The 21,464-nt window shown below is 44.5% G+C and overlaps 1 protein-coding gene across 1 annotated transcript in view; it reads left to right on the top strand.

Moving 5' to 3' along the window:
* The first annotated feature begins 1,670 nt into the window (after positions 1-1,670).
* FAM20A (FAM20A golgi associated secretory pathway pseudokinase) overlaps positions 1,671-21,464 on the top strand; it is a 55,696-nt gene continuing 35,902 nt past the window's right edge. The window contains exon 1 of the mRNA XM_026711248.2: positions 1,671-2,734. Within this exon, the coding sequence (XP_026567033.1) occupies positions 2,382-2,734 (353 nt within the window). The 5' untranslated portion in view covers positions 1,671-2,381. The remainder of the gene's footprint in view (positions 2,735-21,464) is intronic.

Raw genomic sequence — 21,464 nt, forward strand, 5'->3', positions numbered from 1 at the left:
AAATATAAACCCTCAGTTGTTTTCCTATCTTTAGACCTTGAAATGCCTCCAATAATTTTATCATACATATAGATTTTGTTTTTCTTCCTTTATCCTTATATCCCTTTTTTTTTTTTGAATGGTTGTTGTGTTAGGGTGTTAGCATAGCTGGCTGGAGAATTCTGGGAGTTGAAATCCACAAGTCTTAAAGTTGCCAAGTTTGGAGACCTCTGTTTTATATATATTGTAAATCACCAAAAATCACTGCGATTGTAGTAGGCTAGAAGTTTGTTGATTGAACGAATATATGTGTGTGTGTGTGTGTGTGTGTGTGTGTGTGTGTGCATTTTCTTAAGTTTTCGCGGGTACTTACATGTATGGCATTCAGCTTTGTTCGGGTATTTTCCCACGTCATTATAGTTGTGCTTTTAAAGTTGTAGCAACGTTTCGGCAGAATCTCATCTGCCATCATCAGGCTTCTGGTTGTGTCCTTCTGTGAGTCACAACTGTGGGGGCCTGACTCATAGACACAACCAGAAGCCTGATGATGGCAGATGAGCATACACACATACATACATACATAGCAGTCTTAGCAGGAATATCTCAGCTCTGTGTTACTATTATTTAATCCTGGGTTAGAGAAGAAGAGGCGGAGCACTGATTTTGCCCACAGTAGTTACACTCCATATTTAGTGAGCGTGCGCACACACCTTCACCACAGAGATCCAATTGGCTTATCTTATTTGAGAAGATTGGAATAAAAAGGGGGAAGCAGTACAATGGAGGTCTTTCAAAGAAAGATGAGGGAGAGCAGAAGAAGAAGTGAGAAGAAACCAGAAGTGGAAGGAAGAATGTGAAAACTGATCTCATGGCAGGCCGAATTATTTGTTCAACAACTGTACTTTCCATCATCCTCATCCTTAAACTGACCAGATGTAATGGGAGGTACAACTGAAAAGCTGCTGTTAAGGAAAGACAATTCTGCTCAGCTGGCCAGGCTTCCCAAAAAGGCAAGCTTTCCAGAAAACTATAGCCCAGCATTTTAAAAGAATATACACAGTAATTGGAGATGCCAAGGATGATCCAGGATTGTCCTCGTTTAAAAAAAAAAAGGGGGGGGGAGGCTTTAGCACCAATTTCCAATCTCTTCCCAATCTTCCAAAGCAACAGCATTTGGCAACGCGTCCCTAATCCTGAATGCCAAAGAATCGTTGCAGCGTAAGGGGAGGGAGGGAGACACGTGTAAGGGCGAAAGGAAATAATTTGGTTTGGTTTCCCTCCTTCTGCCATTGGAATAGCTATCAGCCGTGCAGCCCCCCCCCAAATTTGCCCTTCAAGCCACCTGTCCTAGCACAGAGTCGCCCGAACTGATGGGCTTCTCTCATCTGCGCTGCTTAGCATGGTATCTGGATCTGCCCAATACGCTGAAACATGAGTTGATCCAATGGACACGATACATTTAAACCACTATTCAAGCCGGGTTGGGAAGAAAAACGGCTTTTAGGTCTTGATTTAACCTGGTTTAACCACGCGATGCAAACAAAGCCATTGAGTTCCAAAGCCAGACTTTTGTAAGCTGACACGCATTTGGAAGAGATCTCTTCACGAGAGCCGGAGCTCGTCTTCTCCCACGCCTTAAAATCTGGCCTTCCCGAGAGCAAATGGGGGGGCAAAAGCTCTCGTTTCCAGCTCCCTCTCTAACGGGGGCTTTCTTAAGAAACAGCACCGCAGGAGAGTTGCCTTCGCCCAGTGCAATGACTGGCCTGGAGTTCCTAAACTTGGCGCTCGCGCTCTCTTTCGGGCTGTCTGCTCCCTGCCTTCGACGGCCACCCGGGCGCTTTCGGCTCTCGCTGCCCACCCAGCCGCCTCCGCCTCGCCCGGGACGTTTCAGCAAGACCGGCGAGGTAGGGAAAGAGAACAGGCGGGGAGCAAAAAGGCCCCGATCTGAAGGCGCGACTGAGCTGCCGCCGCCGCGGTTTTGCTGAGCCGAGGTGGGAGGAGGAGGAGGAGGAGGGTAGTAGGTGAGGCTGGTCGTGCCGGCTCCCCTCCCTTCCTCCCTCCCTCTCTCTCTCTTCCCCACCCCGAGCAGATCCTTCCAGAGGCGGCACGGTCTGCCTGCCTGGGGAGGGCAGCTCGGGAGAGGCGATCGGGCAAAGGTGTAGCCGGTCGCCCCTTCTCCAGAAGCGGGGTGCTGCCTGCCTGCCTGCCTGCCTCCCTCCCTCCCTCGGCCTCTCACCTGCTCCTGCGGCGCCAGTGGGGCAGAGGCCCCGTCCGGACTCGCCCGGGCTCTCAGCCAACGGTGCGAGGCTCGCCTCCTTCCCACCCAGAGCCCTCGCTCTGCCCGGGATCGTCCGTGCGCTGCCTTCACCCGGCCTGCCTCTCGCCCAGCGCCCGGGCTGACCATGCTGGGGACCCGCCGCGACCGGCTGCTCATCCTGCTGCTTTTCGGGGCGCTGCTCAGCGCCGATTTCTACTTCCACCTTTGGCCCCAAATGCGGCGGCGCCTCGGTCCGGCCAACACGGCTGAACCCCGCTGCTCTTGCCCCGCCGAAGCCGCTGCGGCCGCTGGTCCAAAGCTCCGGACTCGGCCGCCCGCCAGCGCCTCCGCCAACCGGAGCAGCCAGGCCGACCCCTCCAAGCTGAGGCGGCTCTTCGCGCACCCGCTCTACAGCGCCCCCGAGAGGCCGTCAGAGAAGCTGCTCAACGGGCAGGAGACGCTGCGCTACTACCGGCGGAAAATAGCCCGCTGGAACAGGTGCGGGGTCCCGGACGGGGAAAGCGCGGATCGGGCACCTGGCGCGGAGAGCGAGACCCGCGTCGGAGGGCGGGGCGCGGGGGGGGGGAACCCCACTTGTAGCTGCGATGTTTGGGGGAGCGGCTGGGGGAGGAAGGTGGGGCAGGGAAGCGCACGTGGGGGCGTAGCCCCGCGACTAGTCGGTTTCTTGGGCTCGCGCGGAGAAAAAGAAAGTTGTACCCACGCGCGCCTCTGTGCAAGGGCTGTAGGGGTGGGAGGAGGGGTTTGATTGCAAAGTTCCAAAGTCGTCTTCCTGAATCCGATCTTGGTTGCCAGCTAGTTGGCAAACTCAGTTTCAGTATTTCCGAGGGAATCTCTTGGCTAGCAAAAGCAAGAGCTCACTTAGACTTCTATACCGCTTCACGGTGCTTCACCGCCTTCTCTCAGCGGTTTATTACAGCGTCAGCATATTGACCACACACACACACACACACACACACACACACACACCCCTACCTCTTCATGGAACGGGCCAGAGGGCCTCCCCAATGGGCAAATGTGTGCTGGGGCAGATTAGCGGTTTCCTCACTTCTGGTTGCACCCGAGTTTCTTATCTCTTTCCTTTGGACACTCCTTCCTACCCTGCTATCCGTGGACCTGTGCCGGTCTCAGGCTACGATGCCCGGAGTGACTTCAGCCAAACAGGCTGATCCTCCTTCGGTGGCAATTAGAGTTACGCTGAGCAACCTGCTAGCAGCTAGAATATTCCCGAGCAGGACAAGAGTGGTTTCTGCCCCATTAGCCAGCCTACCACCATCTGTTAGAAAGCATCATTTGCCTCCAACCATCCTCCTTCCTTCCACCCACCCACCCACACAAATATGGAGTTGTATTTCTAAGCCCTTGTTGTCAGAGTCCATTGTAGGAATCTGCTCCCCGTCCTGTTTCTGAGCCATTAGAAAATAGCGCCCTTGCAAATGGGGTGCCAGCCCCTTCCCTGTTCCTTTACCCTCGGTTCCACCTCACTGCAGTCACCCGACTTCCCTCTTTAGGGGACTAAGCCTAACAGATTTTCCACACCTTAAGACTGAGATGGTGTTGTAAGAAGGAAACTAATCCTACTGTGATGCCACTTTGGCTAAGAATGGCTTAAGGCTGTCACATTAGGGGACGCCTGCAAAAAACAGAATCAGCTTGGTGGGTGTGCTGTGGGCAAAGACCTGCTGAGATGTCATTCTTGGGCATCGTTCTTCTGTAGGATGGGACCGACTGGGCTGCAGGGCAGGCAAATTTTGTGCGGCTTTCTTGAGCATGAAATCCCAGAGCTGTTTGAAGCTGAGTTCAAGAAACCATGGGGCTCAGCAGCCAAAATGGCTCCAGCAGGGGGAATTGCACTCTCTGGAACCATCACCACATTGAGGTGCGGAAGAGGTGCAGAACTTCTGGCTGGAGATGCCTTATCTTGGGTGGTAGTGGTTGGGAAGGAGCCTTTTTCTCATGTAAATTGTCCCACAGTGAAGATACTGACAGCCCTTTGACTTATGACCACAATTGGGAACAGAATTTCCCTTTCCAGTGAGTCACACCTAATTTCACAAAATTTTTGCCCACAGCTGTTAAGCGAATCATGCCATTGTTAAGCTTCTTCCATTGGCTTTCCATTGTCAAAAGGTTGCAAATGGCAATTATATGACTCCAGGCCTTTGCAACAGTCATAAATGCATGCCGGTTGCCAAGGGCCCGAATTTTCATTATGTGACCACGAGGAAGCTGTAAAACAGTCATAAGCACAGGTCATCACTTTTTCCAGTGCTGCTGTAAACTTTGAATGGCCGCTAAATAAATGACTGTTTTAAGTCAAGGACTACCCATGTCTGGAATAGAGAAAGGGTAGCCAGGTTCAGGCATTTGCCTTTTTTTTTAAAAAAAAAAAAGCAATATCCCGAGGACATTAAAATGGGAGATGGGTAGGAAATCAAATTCAAATCTCTCTTTTAGGGTTATAGCAAGGATCTCTAAGCTTGGCAACTTTTAAGACTTGTGGACTTCAACTCCCAGAATTCCTCAGCCAGCACGGTTACAGCCAAAGTATGTCTGGCTGAGGAATTTTGAGCGTTGGATATCCCTGGGCTATAGGAAGCTGCCTTACAGAGTCAGACCTAACAAGCTGCCTAAACAAGCAGTGGTGGGATTCAAAAAAATTTACCACCGGTTCTGTGGGCTTGGTTTGATGGGCGTGGTGTGGCTTGGTGGGCGTGGCAGGGGAAGGATACTGTAAAAATCCCCATTCCCTCCCCACTCCTGGGGGAAGGTTACTACAAAATCCCCATTCCCTCCCCACCCCACTAACCTGCTTTCCAGCTCTGTTCTCCTGTGCACGGTAACAAAAGAAGACCCAGCTCATCAGCTGGGACCCGGGAGGCAGAGAATAGATGGGGGTGGGGCCAGTCAGAGGTGGGATTTGCTGATTCTGTGAACTACTCAAAATTTCTGCTACCGGTTTTCCAGAACTGGTCAGAACCTGCTGAATACTAGCTCTGGTTCCAAGTTATATTCCCATGATAAATAGGATTCTGATGCAAGCAGGTTCCTCAAAGAACTGGTTTATTGGAAATATCATATTGGCACACTCTGGTGAAAACCGACTCTGAATATTCCCGCTGTTTTTACCAAGTTAAAGTTTTTCCCCTTCCTCCAACAGTCAGTCACTTGGTCCAATCATCGTGCTGTCCAGTTGCCTGGTAACATCACTCCACCTCTCTTCGGCCACCTTTGGGCATGTCCTTGGTTCCCAGGAGAAAGTATTTTGTTTTGGCTACAAACCGCCTCCCTCTATCTCTATTACCCCCTCCCTAGCCCTCAGCTCCAGTGTGGCAACACTAAAGCCTAGAAAATGGCCTTGCTCAGGCCAGCTTCAGGATGGACAACAGTTTTATCAACCTGCAAGTCTTCAGGAATCCAAGCTGGAGCCTTCTGACTCCATTGCAGAGATTCTAGAACTAGATTTGGTACCTTCTGCAGGCAAAGCTACTGCTGAGCTATAGCCCTTCCTTATGTTAATTCTGAGTTGGTCTACATCAGACTTCCCCGATTAAATACCTCTTAAAATATTTATAGCACTAGAGTCTCCCAGATCCTCGGCCTCCATTCCTACAGTCTCCCATCCTCCACCTGTAGCCAGCCATTTAGCATGCTAATGGCAACTTTGGGAACCATAATCCCAATACTTATGAATAATATTGTCAAGTTGGGAAAGGAGGATTACTGTGAGGTATGGCAAATGTCCCCTTTTCTGATAACTTTAACCCCAGAAGGACTTGTATTGGCTGAGGAGTGCAAATGTGCAAGTATCTGCATGACCTGAATGGCATGGGGTCAGGCGTATGCGGGAGCATCTTTCTCTGAAGGTATCTGCCTGTCCCACAAGGTCAGATAGGGTTGGTGCAACCCCAAGTTCCCTTCCCTTAAATGCTGCCATCTGGTGGCACCCAAGAAATGTGCCTGCTCCATAGTTGCCTCTACCTTGTGTGGAACACTCTTGTCCCAGAGATCCAGCAGGCCTCCATCCTCCTCACCTTCCAGTAGGCTATGAAGAACTGGGTCTTTCCCCCCACCACCCCCAAGCTCTGGGGGAGAATGAAGTTGAAGGCCAGCAAGGCAGAATGCTGATGGGTGAAAGAGTCTTATCCCCGAGGGTTTTATTGTTGGTTGGTGGTGGTTGTGGTTTGTATCATTGTTTTTGAACTACCCAGGACTATGCTATCTCAAATGGGTAACTATGTATGTCTTATGAATGAATGAATGAATGAATGAATGAGATTCGAATTGAATGGAATGAATGAACGGGATTGGATTGGATTGGATTGGATTGGATTGGATTTGAATGAATGAATGAATCAATGGGATTGGATTGGATTGGAATGAAATGAATGAATGAATGAATGAATCTGTTCCAGATGAGTTGGAAGAAAAACATAGATGATCCTAGATCAGAGGTGTCAAACTCAAGGCTCGGGAGCCGAATCCAGCCCCTGGGATACTTAAATCTGGCCCATAGGGCCGCCCTGGAAATAGTGAAGGACTGGCCCAGAGTGCCTCTACCAGCGAAAACGGAGCTCGGGAGGCCCGTGCATATCACCACCACCCCAGGCTCCCTTTTCACTGGCAGAGGGCAGCAGGAGGCTGTCACAACCAAAAACGGAGTGCGGGAGCTCATTTTCACTGGCAGAGTGTTCGGGCCACCATGGACGCTCTGACACGAGTGACGTCAAGCTAGCCACCCCCACCCTGAGCCACACCCTAGCCCCCCAGGTCAAATACAACCCTGATGCGGCCCTCAATGAAATCAAGTTTGACACTCCCTGAGTTCCATTGCTGAGCGGAGTAATGCAAAGCCTTCAGACTTGAAAATTCACTCTTGATGAAGACCAGAAAACTGTTGGTTGTGACAAGGATGTTCACAAAGCTAGCAAGGATAAAGCAAATTGATGTCTAAATACTCCCATTTTGGGAAATATACATTGCATCTGATTCTCATATACAAGTAGTCCTCCCCTCACGAACCCAATTGAGCCTAAAATTAGTGTTACTGAGCAAGACAGTTATTAAGCTATTTTTGCTGCATTTTATGACCTTTCTTGCCACGGTTGTTAAGTGAATCACTGTGTTGTCAAGTTAGTAACCTGGTTGTGAAATGAATCAGGCTTCCCTATTGATTTCACTTGCTAAAAAGGTTGCAAAAGGTGATCACATGACCCAAAGACAGTGTAACCGCCATAAAAATACATGCCAGTTGACAAGCTTCCGAATTTTGATCACATGGCCATGGAGGATGCTGCAACAGTTGTAAGTGTGAAAAGCCATCATAAGTCACTTTTTTCAGTGCTATTGTAACTTTGAATGGTCACTAAACAAATGGCTGCAAGTCAAGGACTACCTTCTTCCATTATAACAGTGTCTTATGAGCATTACCTATATCTTTTCTAAAAAAGCAAAATCAGCCATTACTATTTATTTTATTTTTATTTATTTATTTTTGTCAATTGCTTACAAGATAATAGGTATAAGTAAAAACATAGTTATGAATACATGGATACATATAAGAAAAATAAAAAAATAAAACAAACAATAGGACAGGGACAGTAGGCACGTTGGTGTGCTTATGCACGCCCCCTACAGACCTCTTAGGAAAGGGGTGAGGTCAATAGTAGACAGTCTAATGTTATAGTTTTTGGGGTTTGGGGAAGAAACCACAGAGTCAGGTAGAGTATTCCAGACATTGACCACTCTGTTGCTGAAGTTGTATTTCCTGCAATCAAGTTTGGTGCGATTAACCTTGAGTTTGTATCTGTTTGTTTGCTCTAGTGTTGTTATGGTTGAAGCTGAAGTATTCATTGACAGGTAGGACATTGCAATGTATGATTTTATATACTATACTTAGATCGGACCGAAGGCGGCATAGTTCTAGATTTTCTAGGTCTAGAATTTCAAGTCTGGTGGCATAAGGTATTCTGCAACGAGTAGTGGAGTGGAGGACTCTTCTTGTGAAATATTTCTGGACTTTCTCAACTGTGTTAATATCAGATACGTAATGTGGGTTCCAGACTGATGAGCTGTATTTGAGTATTGGTCTAGCAAATGTTTTGTATGCTCTAGTTTTTAGTGTAATATTACAAGAGAAAAAGCTACGTAAGATTAGGCTACCATCCTATTTTAGAAAAAGTCACACTTTTCCCATTAGTGGGACCAGTTTAAATCCAGTGTCATCCTTATTGAAGCATTTGGTCATGGTGAACATTTAAAAAGGAAGCTAAGCCTTTTTAGAGATGAATAGTACAGACAGCTCCAAGATTCAGAACATGAAATCCGTCCTTTTTGAACCGAGTATCTTTGGTAAGTTGACCTTTCAGAAATTGACAAGCTCTGTCTTTCCTTACTTCTTTTAAGAGATGATGACAGAGCCAAAATGTGACCATTAAACCAAGGTATACTTAAAAAGAGGAAAGCGGGGGGCGGGGAGGGGGGAATACTGAAATGTGCTGAGGTTTATAACCACAGTGAAATTAAGGTGCACAGCTAAGGAGATTTTTCTAAAGATCTGAATTCGTCTTACAGTTGAATCCACAAAAGACTTGCACAATTCAAACAATCCTCCCTATCTATAGCATGTCAATCATTGGTGACCTTAAAAAACACGGAGGTGAGGCACATTATGTAAGGCTTCCCTGTCTAGCCACAGGAAATTCTTCCTCTTCTCCAAAGCCTCCTTGAAAACCTAAGGAGAATATAATATAAAAAAAGAATGCTTACAGATGAAAAATGTAAACATTGGTGTTTCACACTGCACAAAGTCCTATTATGGTTTGTTAGCTTTTAATTTAGCAGCGTATATGAGTCCAACCAATTGTGGCATGTACACCTAACCGTGGTTTAATGTAGTGTAAGAACACAGCCGCTGTAAATCTGCAGTACAAGCAGTCCTCAATTTACAGTCACAATCACACAATTTCCATTGCTAAGAAAGACAGTTGTTAAGTGAGTTTTGGCCCATTTTATGACCTTTCTCCCCACCGTTGTTAAGTGAATCATTGCAGTTGTAAAGTTAGTAATATGGTTATAAAGTAAATCTGGCTTCTTGATTGACTTTGATTGTCAGAAGATTGGAGAAGCTGATAACCAAACCTGGGGGCATTACAAGCCATCATAATTACATGCTTGAATTTTGATTACACCTGAATTTTGATCACATGACCCTGGGGGGTGCTGCAAGTTGTAAATGTGAAAAGTGGTCATGTCACTTTTTTTCAGTGCCATTGTACCTTTAAATGGTCACTAAATGAATGGTTGTAAGTCAAGGACTACCTGTACATAAAGAAGGTTGGTTCATTTATGTAAATCAGGTTAATACCAGGGGTGGGATTCTATCAGTTTCTGACAGGTTCTATAGAACCGGCTGTTATGATTCTGCACAGTTCGGAGAACCGGCAAATCATGCCCTTGACTGGCCCTGGCCCTCTCTGCCCAGTCAGTCCTTATCGCATATGCACAACATTGCATACATGTCCGACATTGCTGACTGCGTTCTTCCCCTTCACTTCTTAAGGTATTTTTTCTCCTACCGACAGTCAGCTGTTCCTATGGTCAGCTGTGACAGGATTCCCTTCACTTACTTACTGCTTCACCCAGGAGGCTTCCCTGAGGCCCAGGAGGCCCCCAAAATGGAGGGGGGCATAGCACTGGTGCCAAAAAAAGGGGAGCCACACCCACCCAGTCACATGGCCCACATCCACCTAGCCATGCCCACAGAACCGGTTGTTACAAAATTTGCATCCCACCCCTGGTTAATACGTCTTCTTTATATACCCATGGAAAGCAAGACACACAGTTGTTTAGGGGTATTTTTATGTTTTTAAACTATGCTTATGTACCTAATTCTTTTGTTCACAGAGTGGTTGACAACATGTAATTTTGGAAAAAGAATTATAGATAAATATATAATACAAAAAATAAATTATATAAAATAAATATGCCTTAAAAGCTGCAATATAGTGGGGAAATGGTTGTTTGATCTGGCTCTGGGGCTGCTATTATATCTGGCCTGCAAAATTCAGACTAGTCATTCAAAGGCAGCAAAGAGGTGCAAAAAATTGACATCGAAGTTTGTGTAACACCCAAAAGAGCAGAATAATATTTTCGCCAAGGCCATTGCCCTTCCTCACAAAGTACAGTTCTACAATCAAGGGGCACAATAGAACATTTCTAATGTCATAAAGGATTTCTTGATTACCTAAAAGTATGGTTGTACTGTACTTGTGACGTCAAAATATTTGGGTGCTGAGCCATTTAGGTTATAACACAAAGCATCAGTAGCTTTTATTGGGTTCTGAATCAAAAATTAAGTCAATTTAATGTGACTTAGCACATTATATTCTCTTCCTGTTTCACAGAAGCCCTGAACTGCAATGCGTTGTTCCTAATACGGCAAGGTAATGTGTGAAAATTGGAATGTATTGAGGAGCAACCATCAGCCGGAGGGGTCAAACAGGGAATTAGTCTGGAATTGTTATATAAACACAAACTGACAAGGTCTGACACACACACCCCTCCTTGAATGCCATTGAGCCTTATCTAGTCTTTCCTAGGTCATAGTTGCCAGTCTGGGAAGATTCCTGTAAAATTGGCGCAGCATAATAAAGTAGCTAATTTAAACTCTACACGTCTGTTGTTTGCACCTGATAGAATGGGTGTCACTTCTAGTTAGGACTGACCAGAATCTGAAAATAATGGTTGCTTGTTAGTATTCAGATTCTGTCAGTGCTCATCAACAAGGGGAACCATTTGTTTTGCATGTCCTGTTTAAACATAGATGAGCAGCTGACGGGGGAGTATGAGTTGTGTGGAATAAGGATAAGTAATGTGAGCATCCATATTCATCAGCTGGAATGACTTAATACAGTACCACATGAATGTACTTTCTTAAAAACCCAGGATTGAGGTTGGCTCATTTTGCGGTTTGCTCTCTATTGAGGGCCTTAGCCCTGATATTAGATCTTATCTCACAAGCAGATTATAGGGAGTAAAGTAATGAAGAGAAACAGCTTTTCCATGTTGCTCATCAACTATTTCTTGGACCGAAGTTGCGCAAGCAGATACATCCAGGTCAGTGCATTTCCAAGGTCAGCCTTGGCCTGCTAAAATCCACACCACACAGAGGTTTAAATAAAAGCAACGAGATTGCTGTTTTGAGTAACGACATCTTTTCCAAATGTAGCAGTCAAGCTTGTTTAGCAACTTACCAGCTGCCTTTAAAGTGAACAGGGTCACTTTTGTCCTGCAGGAAAAGTCACCCTGAAAATCTTACGCAGGAGCCAAAAATCTGCCATGATGTTTGTCTGTGGCTTGACCTTTAATCAGCACAGCTTATAGCTTAGACTTATATACTGCTTTGCAGTGCTTTACAGCCTTCTTCTCTAAGCGGTTTACAGAGTCAGCATATTGCCCCCAACAATCTGGGTCCTCATTTTACCGATGAGTCAACCTTGAGCTTTTCGGGATTGAACTGCAGGCAGCCGGCAGTCAGCAGAATTACCCTGCAGTACTGCATTCTAACCACTGCACCACCACGGCTCTTAGTTTTGAAGCCCGAGAGAACAACCTCCCACAAACACGCAGACACACACACACACACACACACACCTCAAAAATAGTATAACGTAAGAAGAACTGGTGTGAGATCCAGAGAGCCAATCAGGGAGTATTGCTGACCTTGTTTCGATTCAAGGAAACGAGTCTTCTGCTGAAGCAATTGAAATGTGACAGTGGAGATAAAGAAACTTGTCGCTTAGCACCAACGGCTCACGACAACAGAGATGAAAGACAAGCTCTTTCATCTGGCTTTTTGTTGTTGATGTTGTTACATATTTAAACATTTGTTCTCAACGATAGGTTTTAGCAAAATGCACATAAAATTACCTTGACCGTATCTGTTCAATTCATCCCCCTTTAATATTAAAAGCACTGTTTGTCAGGATGTGCCTTCGTATCTTCCTTGCAGCCTTCCTCGCAAACAATACATGTTCCTTTACATGTTTGTCTTCATTGGAGAAGTGGGGGGTGGGGGGAAGGATTTTTAAAAATCTTTTTAGTTTCTTTTAGTTGGAGTAGAGTAGGGTCACCCTTCTTTTTTTCTAAGGGACACATTCCCAGAGAACAAGCTATTAGATGGGACCAAGGCAAGCAATGAGTAGGGATAGAGTCAAAAGTAACATTTTTATTTTCCTTTTTCTGATATCTCTTTCCCTCCTCTTCCTTTCCTCTAAAGTAGCTATCCATAGAGAAAGATTCTTTAATAATTATTTATTTGATTCTTTATTAATTATTTATTTGGTTTGTATACTTCTTATTTCCGTCAAAGCCAACATGCAGCAGTTAACAAAAATGACAATAACAGTAAAATTCAACCCAAAGCAACCAACCTCCCAAGAGGGCCATTTTCCCTAATACCCAGGGGTGGGATTCTACCAGTTCACACCTATTCACAAGAACCGGTTGTTAACATTCTAAGCAGTTCGGAGAACCGGTTGTTAGAAGAAATTACTGGCCTAATCCTGTAAGGAAGGCAGGAAGGAAACATTCTGGTGTTGCTCACAGAAACTGCCTCTCCGTTAACCCTTATTACATTCTTGGCAGGACTAGTCTTCCTGTCCCAGGAACTTCTCTGGAGTTTTTTTTCCCCTCCTTTGCTAGTATTTTGCTTGTGTGGAGTGACCATTCAAAGTTACAATGGCACTGAAAAAAGTAACTTATGACCATTTTTCCCACTTATGACTGTTGCAACATCCCCACAGTCACGAGAGGCCAGGCAAGGAGATGTGTGCCTCGATGTGAGTGATATTGAGTTGGCCACGCCCAGCCAATAACATGACCACCAAGCCATGTCCACCCAGTCACATGACCACCAAGCCATGCCCACCAACTAAGCCACGCCCACAGAACCGGTTGTTAAAAATTTTGAATCCCACCCCTGCTAATACCCCAGGTTAAGGTGCTGCATGTGTGGAATGTGGTGCTTTGAATAATATGTGTCAAGCTGGAAATCATGAAGTTCCAGTTGGCTCTGCCGGTCCAGTTCTTGACCATTTTTCTGCCTGTCTATCTTTTCCCCCTAGCTTTAATGGGACTTCAGCCCTGCTAACCAACAGCTTTTTGCTTTTTGCTTATGGCTTGACTGCGCAGTCATCTAGTCAATGTGCAGAGCGCACTCCTCCTCTGGCATTGATTACCCAATCCCTAGTTTCACAAACAGGATGAAAAGAATGACTGAAATCTTTAGTTATTTAGCTTGTTGTGTGTGCTTTTTTCCCCCTTTGTCCCTATGCTCAGATGATCCATTGACCTAGTAAGTGGCTGAGCAAGCAACTTAAGAGATTCAAAGCCTCTTTACTGCCACCTAGGGGTAGAACAGCCAAACTGCTGAGCTGTGGGTGTAAAGCACTGAAATGACTAGCCCACCTCTGGCTTCGGCTTGTAACTGAAAGAACTGGGACATAGTATAGTACTGTGATGGCGAACCTACAGCACACGTGCCAGAGGTGGCACGCAGAGCCCTGTCTGTGGGCACATGAGCCATTGCCCCAGCTCAGCTTTGCTGCGCATGCACGCCTCCCGCCGATCAGCTGGTCTTCAGGTCTCTGGCACGCATGCATGGGGGGGCGGGGTGCATGCATGGGGGACACATGCGTATGTGGCAGGACAAGGCACATGTGTGGGGATGTGTGCACATGCACAAAGTGGGGCGCATGCATGGGGGACATGCGTGCATTGCATTTTGAGGAAGTGCGCATGCGCGTTGGGCACTCGGTGCCAGAAAGGTTAGCCATCACTGATATAGTACTTTGGCATCCTCTGTGAGGGAATTCCTTTCCCAATAGCCGTTGCTCCTAGGGAAGCCCCAACTCCTTGCAGTCTCTCATTAGATTATTTAGACATAGTCGTCTACTTACAACTGTTAGTTTAGTGGCTGTTAGAAGTTACCACAGCACTGAATAAAGTGACTTACGACCATTTTTTACACTTATAACCAATACACCATCCCTGTGGTCATGTGATCAATATTCAGACGCTGGGCAACTGGCTTGTATCCACGACCATTGCAGCGTCCTGGGGTCATGTGATTACATTTTGCGACTTTCTGACAAGCACCGTCAGTGGGGAAGCCAGATTCACTTAACAATGTGTTACTAACTTAACAACTGCAGTGATTCACTTAACAACTGTGGCAAGACAGGTCGTAAAATGGGGCAAAACTCACTTAGCAACTGTGTTGCTTAGCAACAGAAATTTTGGGCTTAGTTGTGGTCTTATGTCGAGGTCTACATGTATTCGAAATCGTTTACACAGCCTTTTCTCAAACTCTACATCAGGGGTGTCAAACTCAAGGGCCGGGGGCTGCTCTGAAAACAACGAAGGACTGGCCCATGATGCCTCTGCCAGTGAAAAAAGAGCCCTCCCAAGCTCCGTTTTTGCTGGCAGGGGGTTGCAGGAGTCTGTCACAGCCGAAAACGGAACTCGGGAGCCCGTTTTTGCTGGCAGACTGCTCAGGCCACCACAGGAGCCCTTGACACAAGTGACGTCGAGCTGGCCATGCCCACTCTGGCCACACACACACACACACACCCCACACACACCCCACACACCCCCGAGGTCAAAAGCAATCCTGATGCAGCACTCAATGAAATCGAGTTTGACATGCCTCCTTTACATGTTCCACAATTCTAATTGACGGCTGTATCTCAGGTGCACCCATATGGTCAACCACTAGGTGGCAGACCAGAGATTTTTTTAAAAAAAACAACAACACCTGGTTCTTTGCTGCCAAGGTCAAACTGTCAACAGATACATATGATATCTAAGGATTTTTTTTTTAAAAAAATAGTCAACAATACAATGGGAAAAGAAAAAGAGGGAGAAATGTACAATTAACAGACATGCAAGGAGTATTTCCATATCCTAGATGTTGTTGGATGGGGCTGGAATTTTAACCAAGGGACGCCCCACTTGTGGCCTTTGGAATATTGTGCATGGAAAATGTGTGACCTTCCATCCCATGTACACTGTAGAGGTACCCTTTGAGGGAGATGGGCAGTTTGAAAATCTAAATAAATAAATATAGTATGAAAGACCTTCCATGCTTCGCTGCCTCTTTGCCTTCTGGAATCTGGCCCCTCCCATCTGGGAATCCAGACTACATTCCACCACAGGTTGTGTTCTGGGATGCTAGCATGCAACTTCACCCGATCTGCTGTCCCCTACGGATTTTACTGCACTAGTCATTGTTTGCTGTAGGGGGCTCAGTTCTTGTTTCAAGGCTCTTGAGCAAGTGCTGTCCAAAGACATTTCTGCAGACATGTGAGCAGCATGATGTCACGGAGCACTGTTACCACCCCATCTAAGTGGTACCTATTTACCTACTTGCGTTTGCATGCTTTCAAACATCTAAGTTGGCAGAAACTGAGACAAGGCCAGGAGCTCACCGCATCATGTGGAGCTCAGATTCTGAACCTTCATTTCTTATCCACCATATAAGTAGATATTCTCAATGAGTCCCCTTTTATCGGTTGGAATTCTCAGCCAGCAAAGATTGCTTGGTTGACCTATGTTGGTACTGAGAGGAGACATTCACTGTTCATTTGCTCGGGAACAACTGATCCGATTTCCCGTAACTAGAGACAAACCATAAATCCCATGTCTTTTTGATGAAAGCAAGGCCACTGAATCATAGTGACAATCGGAGCCAGCTTCATCATTAACTCTTTTGTAAAAAAGCAATGAGGGATCAATGACAACGGTTTTGTAGGAGCAACCCTGAAAGGTTTCGTGAGGGAAGAAAAAGTGAAGTACTTGCAGGAAAAAGCATAGCAAAACAAAACACAAAAGGCAAGCTCCAGGAGGAAAGAAAAAGAAACGTAAGCTGCCCAAGTAAGTTGTGGTTGCTTTTTGTGGGTTGCTGTTGCAGAAAGGCAATTGGTTGATCAATTGTATCCATGTCAGAAAGTGACAGCTTGGTTTTTTTTCCAAGCTACTAGGGTGAAATGAAGCCTATCAGGATCAACCTTAATTTCACTTCAGACCAAAGAAATGTCTTACAAGAAAATAAAAGGAAGTCTCATCTGTCTTTAACCAATGGATAAGCATCTGTCATATAAAAACCAACCATAGCACCTTGGAAATGTGCCTGGGACAACCACCCAAAACAAAGCCATATTTTTAAACTAATGGAAATGTCTTGAAGCCTGTACTCGGGTATCAGGAATGTGATCCAAGATTATTTCCAGAATCCTGATGGCTTCCGGGCCATCAAAATGTTGCGAAAGAGTCTGTTGGTACGTAGAAACTTCATGCGGTCAAAAGCCAAATGTCGTCTCTGTGCAGTTGTGGGATTTACTTCAAGAATATTTTATCATGCCAAAAACCCCAAATCAGTTTGGAGTAGTAGTTAACGCTTCAAACTAGAAGCTGGGAGACCATGAGTTCTACTCCAGCCTTAGGCATAAAGCCAGATGGGTGACTCTGGGCCAGCCACTCTCCCTCGGCTTTAAGAAAGCAAGGAATGGCAAACTTATTCCCCAAAACCTTGCCAAGAAAATGGCAGGATCTATTCCAAGCAGCCATCGGGAGTCAAAAACTGACTCAAAGGGGAGCCCATACAAAAGACCACCCTGAGTTAGTAAAAAAATAAAAATATATTCCCCCCTCCTTTTCCTAATAGAAAATGTGTTCTTAAGAGCTGTGTGGCTGCAGGGTGCACTTTCCAACATACACAGCAGTGATGGAGGGATGGACCACTAGAATTTCTGCTTGTCACTTGACTGTTTCCTTTACTTTTCTTAGAGGTTTTGGACTTACGATTCAGACCATCCATGCTCCAAAAATGATTTGGAAGAAGTCTTCCAAACAGCACAAAAACGCAGCCTCTCCCTGTGATTTACTATAGCAGGTTATTATCAGGCATCTGGGCAAGCTTTAAAACCGATGGCGCTACATCAGTTCAGGAGCTGACTCATCGAAGTCACTCTTAAAGGAGTAGCAACTCTGAGGCTTGCAGCAGAAGTTGGTGAAAAAGAGGTTTGGTATTTCCATTTGGTATGTGTTTATAGCTACGTACAAAACCTATTTTCCCCACAGGAAAGGGAATTGGAGATGAAAGAGTCTGATCACCAAATTGCTAAGTCCAGAAATTCTCCTACACTTTTTCCCCCTACCAAATCTCATGCAATTTAGTGAAGATGAATTTGCTTTAGAAATTCCTTCAAGGGCAGAAAAGAGCATTTTGCAGAAAGACTCAGAAACGGATGGTGTTCCCTGCCTTTTGTTTAGTTATGATCAAAAGCGCAGGTGAAGTTCTTGCGCTGTCTCTATACTATCCATTTTTCCTGCAGCTTCTCCTACTTTCATGAAATCCCAAGAGAAAAATCCCATGAGGGAATCCCTTCTCCCCTTGGGATTTTTCCGTAATAGTACTACCGTCATTGTTAAAGAAGAACCTTGCAGTAGAGAAAGTATGGGAGAAAAACTAATCAAGGAGAGAAGCAACCTAGAACTAAGAAAACATTTCCTGATAGGTAAAACAATTAACCAATGGGACAACTTCCCTCCAGAAGTTGTGGGTGTTCCGACACTAGAACCTTTTAAGAAGTGATTGGACAACCATTTGTCTGAAAGCAGGTTAGAATAGAAGACCTCCAATGTCCCTTCCAGCTCTATTCTGATTGAAATGACCATGGTTATGCGGCAACAGTGTAAAAAATGGTCATAAGCCACTTTTTTCAGCCCCGTTGCAACTTGAAAAAGTGACTAAATGAATGGTTATAAGTCAAAGATTATCTATACTCATTCCATCCATCCTGGAGAAAAAAAGCTCTTCGATTGAGTTTCTCCTCTTTTCTCCTTTTCTTTCTCTTATCCATTGCAGTAGATTTATCCTTTGCAATTTTCTTTATTTTTTTCTTTTTGGGGGCGGGGAGGAGGCTTTTTTATTAGCTGCCAAATAAATAATCTGCCAAGATTATTTCTGTGCGGTCTGGGCCAGCCATTTGCCCTGGTGTGACTTAGCTTTGCATCGTATTCTTTGGGTGTGAGACACTATTGATTACCCTGCAGCTGCTTTGTAAAGCAATATATGGCCTTCATAAACTGGGATGCCATTCAGAGAAGTTTAACAAGCTGTGTTAACGTTAGACTTGTCTGGGTTTTAATACTGAGCTGCAAATAAAGCAAGAACATGTTTTGGAAGACTGAATTCTTATACACTAATGCCTGAGATGCATCCCGATTCATAAATTGTGTTGCTGACACTTTACGATCTCATAAACTGAAAGCAAAAGGCAGACAAACGGTCCTGAATCTCGAGGGACTAATAATTTAAATTACCGAGGCACAACTTAATTCAGACTGCAGTTACACGAGAATCTTCTTACCTGCATATCCCAAGTAGCAGGCGAAAAAGAAAAGCGCAAAGAAAAGAAAAAGAAAAGCCCGGTCAGAAACCTGAAAAGAAAAATAAAGCAATCAAATTCTCTCTAACTCATTTTATATTCATGTCAAGAGCTGTGGCAAGCATCTGAAAACAGCTGAAGATCATTTCTGCAGTTGGCCTAAAAGGAACTCAGCAATTTTATTTCAGGCCATTGTAAATTTTGATAGCAGAAGTAAAATGGAGAAAACTCAATCATAATAGCACTAGAAGTCTTTGGAGTTATGCTTTTTTGATCTAAGCCATGATATTTTAACTATGATTTGTTGAGGAAGCCATCATGATTTCCTGTTTCATTCACAGGGCCCCGCCTAAAATGAGCATTCCCAACCTGAAGTTGTTGGATTTAAACAAGATGCAATGCTAAAACCCTGCTATGGTTTACAATAATGTATGAACTCAGCTGCCAATTCAGAGGTTGCACACAAATTTCATAAAGCAAGAACCAGGTGTTCAGAATATTCATTCATTCATTCATTCATTCATTCATTCATTCTTTCATTTGTTCATTCATAGAATGTATATGGATTCCTACTCACTTTCAGTGACTCTAGGCAACTTATTAAAAAAAAAACCAATACACAAAACCCCAAATACACAATACAAAAAACCCAATATACAATAACCCCCTGGTAACCACAAGCAATCAAAAAGCTACTTGATAGGATCCAATCTGGGACGGTTACTGGAACCAGATTTTGTCTTTTGAGCTTTCGTGATGGAGCCAGAGAGAAGTTCCCTGAAGATGAGCTCCAGCATGAGTCTAAAAGCTCAGAAGGCAAAACCTCTGGTCCCAGTGACCGACCCAGATTAGATCCTGCAACATTATCATGGGACATGGATATTTGCCTTCCTCCACTTGATAGGTTCCAACTCACTCTGGGTTCCCCAAACCCCTTGAACCAGGTCTTCAGGGCCTTGGGAAAGACTATCAGAATGGGGACCAGTCTAATTTCCAGGGGGGTGATGTTCCAAAGGGAGGGAGCCACCACAGAGAAGGCCCTTCTTCTGGTCCTACCAAATGCACCTCCTTAGGAGAGGGGACATGCAACATTCCCAGCCTCCCTGCTTTGGTGGGTCAGGTGGATTTAACCAGGAAGAGAGGAGATAACTTGGTCCCAAGCCATGTAAGGATTGAAAGATGACAACCAGCACACTGAAGCAAATCAGCAATCAATGCAGCTCCCACTGGAGAGGTGACACATCACATGTTACAGAGATTTCATGCAGAGATTTCAAAGATATATTGGACCATCCAGCTTGAGTCTAATGTTATTTATAAGTACAGCAGCTGTTGTGATTGATGCATATTTACTTCCACATAAACATCTATAAATTATTTTAAAGTAAGGCTTGCTTACAATGAAAATTTTGGTGCATGTTTACTAAGAACTGAGTCTTCTGTTATCTTCCATAGAAGCTACGTCTAGGAACATAAGCATAGCTTCGCAGCCTGCATCGATTAGCAGCATTCAAATTAATTAAAATGGCTTGGGGATATCTGATTATTATTTATTTATTTATTTATTTATATGTATATTTATTTATTTATTTTGATTTGTCAATCACTTACAAGATAATAGGTATAAGTATATACATAGTTATGAGTACATGAAATGGGTACATATAAAAAAAACAATAGGACAGGGACGGTAGGCACATTGGTGTACTTATGCACACCCCCTACAGACCTCTTAGGAAAGCAGTGAGGTCAATAGTAGACAGTCTAAGGTTAAAGTTTTTGGGGTTTGGGGAAGAAACCACAGAGTCAGGTAGAGTATTCCAGACATTGACAACTCTGTTGCTGAAGTCGTATTTCCTGCAATCAAGTTTGGTGTGGTTTACCTTGAGTTTGTATCTATTGTGTGCTCTAGTGTTGTTATGGTTGAAGCTGAAGTATTCATTGACAGGTAAGTCATTGCAATGTATGATTTTATATACCATACTTAGATCAGATCGAAGATGGCATAATTCAAGGTTTTCTAGGTCTAGAATTTTAAGTCTGATGGCATAAGATATTCTACAATGAGTAGAGGAGTGGAGAGCTCTTCTTGTGAAATATTTCTGGACTCTCTCAACTGTGCTAATATCAGATACGTAATGTGGGTTCCAGACTGATGAGCTGTATTTGAGTATTAGTCTAGCAATTGTTTTGTATGCTCTAGTTAGTAGTGTGATATTACCAGAGGAAAAAGCTACATAGGATTAGGTTAACAACTCTTAACGCCTTTTTGGCTATGTAGTTACAGTGGGCTCTAGCACTTAGATCATTAGAGATGAGTATCCCAAGGTCCTTTACAGAGCTTGGATCATCAACAAGGTCTTGACTATTCAGCTTGTATTTTATTTTCTGGGTTTTTTTGCCAGTATGTAAGCATTTATTTGTTGAGATTTGAAGTTGCCATTTGTTTGACCATTCTGATACATAGTCAAGATCTTTTTGAAGGGTAGCAGTATTGTCTGTGGTATTGAACAGTTTTACATCATCAGCGAAAAGAACACAGTTGCTCTTAATATGATCACAGAGGTCATTTATGTAGAGTATGAAGAGAGTTGGTCCTAAAACACTGCCTTGGGGGACACCACTATTGACAGGTACAGAATCTGATAAGACACTCCCAATTTTGACCATTTGTTGTCTGTTTGAGAGGAATGCTTCTATCCAGTTATGCAGTTGTCCAGAGATACCATAAGATTATTAGTTTTAGGAGTAGTTTGTCG

This window comes from Pseudonaja textilis, chromosome 2 (genome assembly GCF_049901715.1).
Source record: "Pseudonaja textilis isolate UNSWEBS1 chromosome 2, rPseTex1.2, whole genome shotgun sequence".
NCBI lineage: Eukaryota > Metazoa > Chordata > Lepidosauria > Squamata > Elapidae > Pseudonaja > Pseudonaja textilis.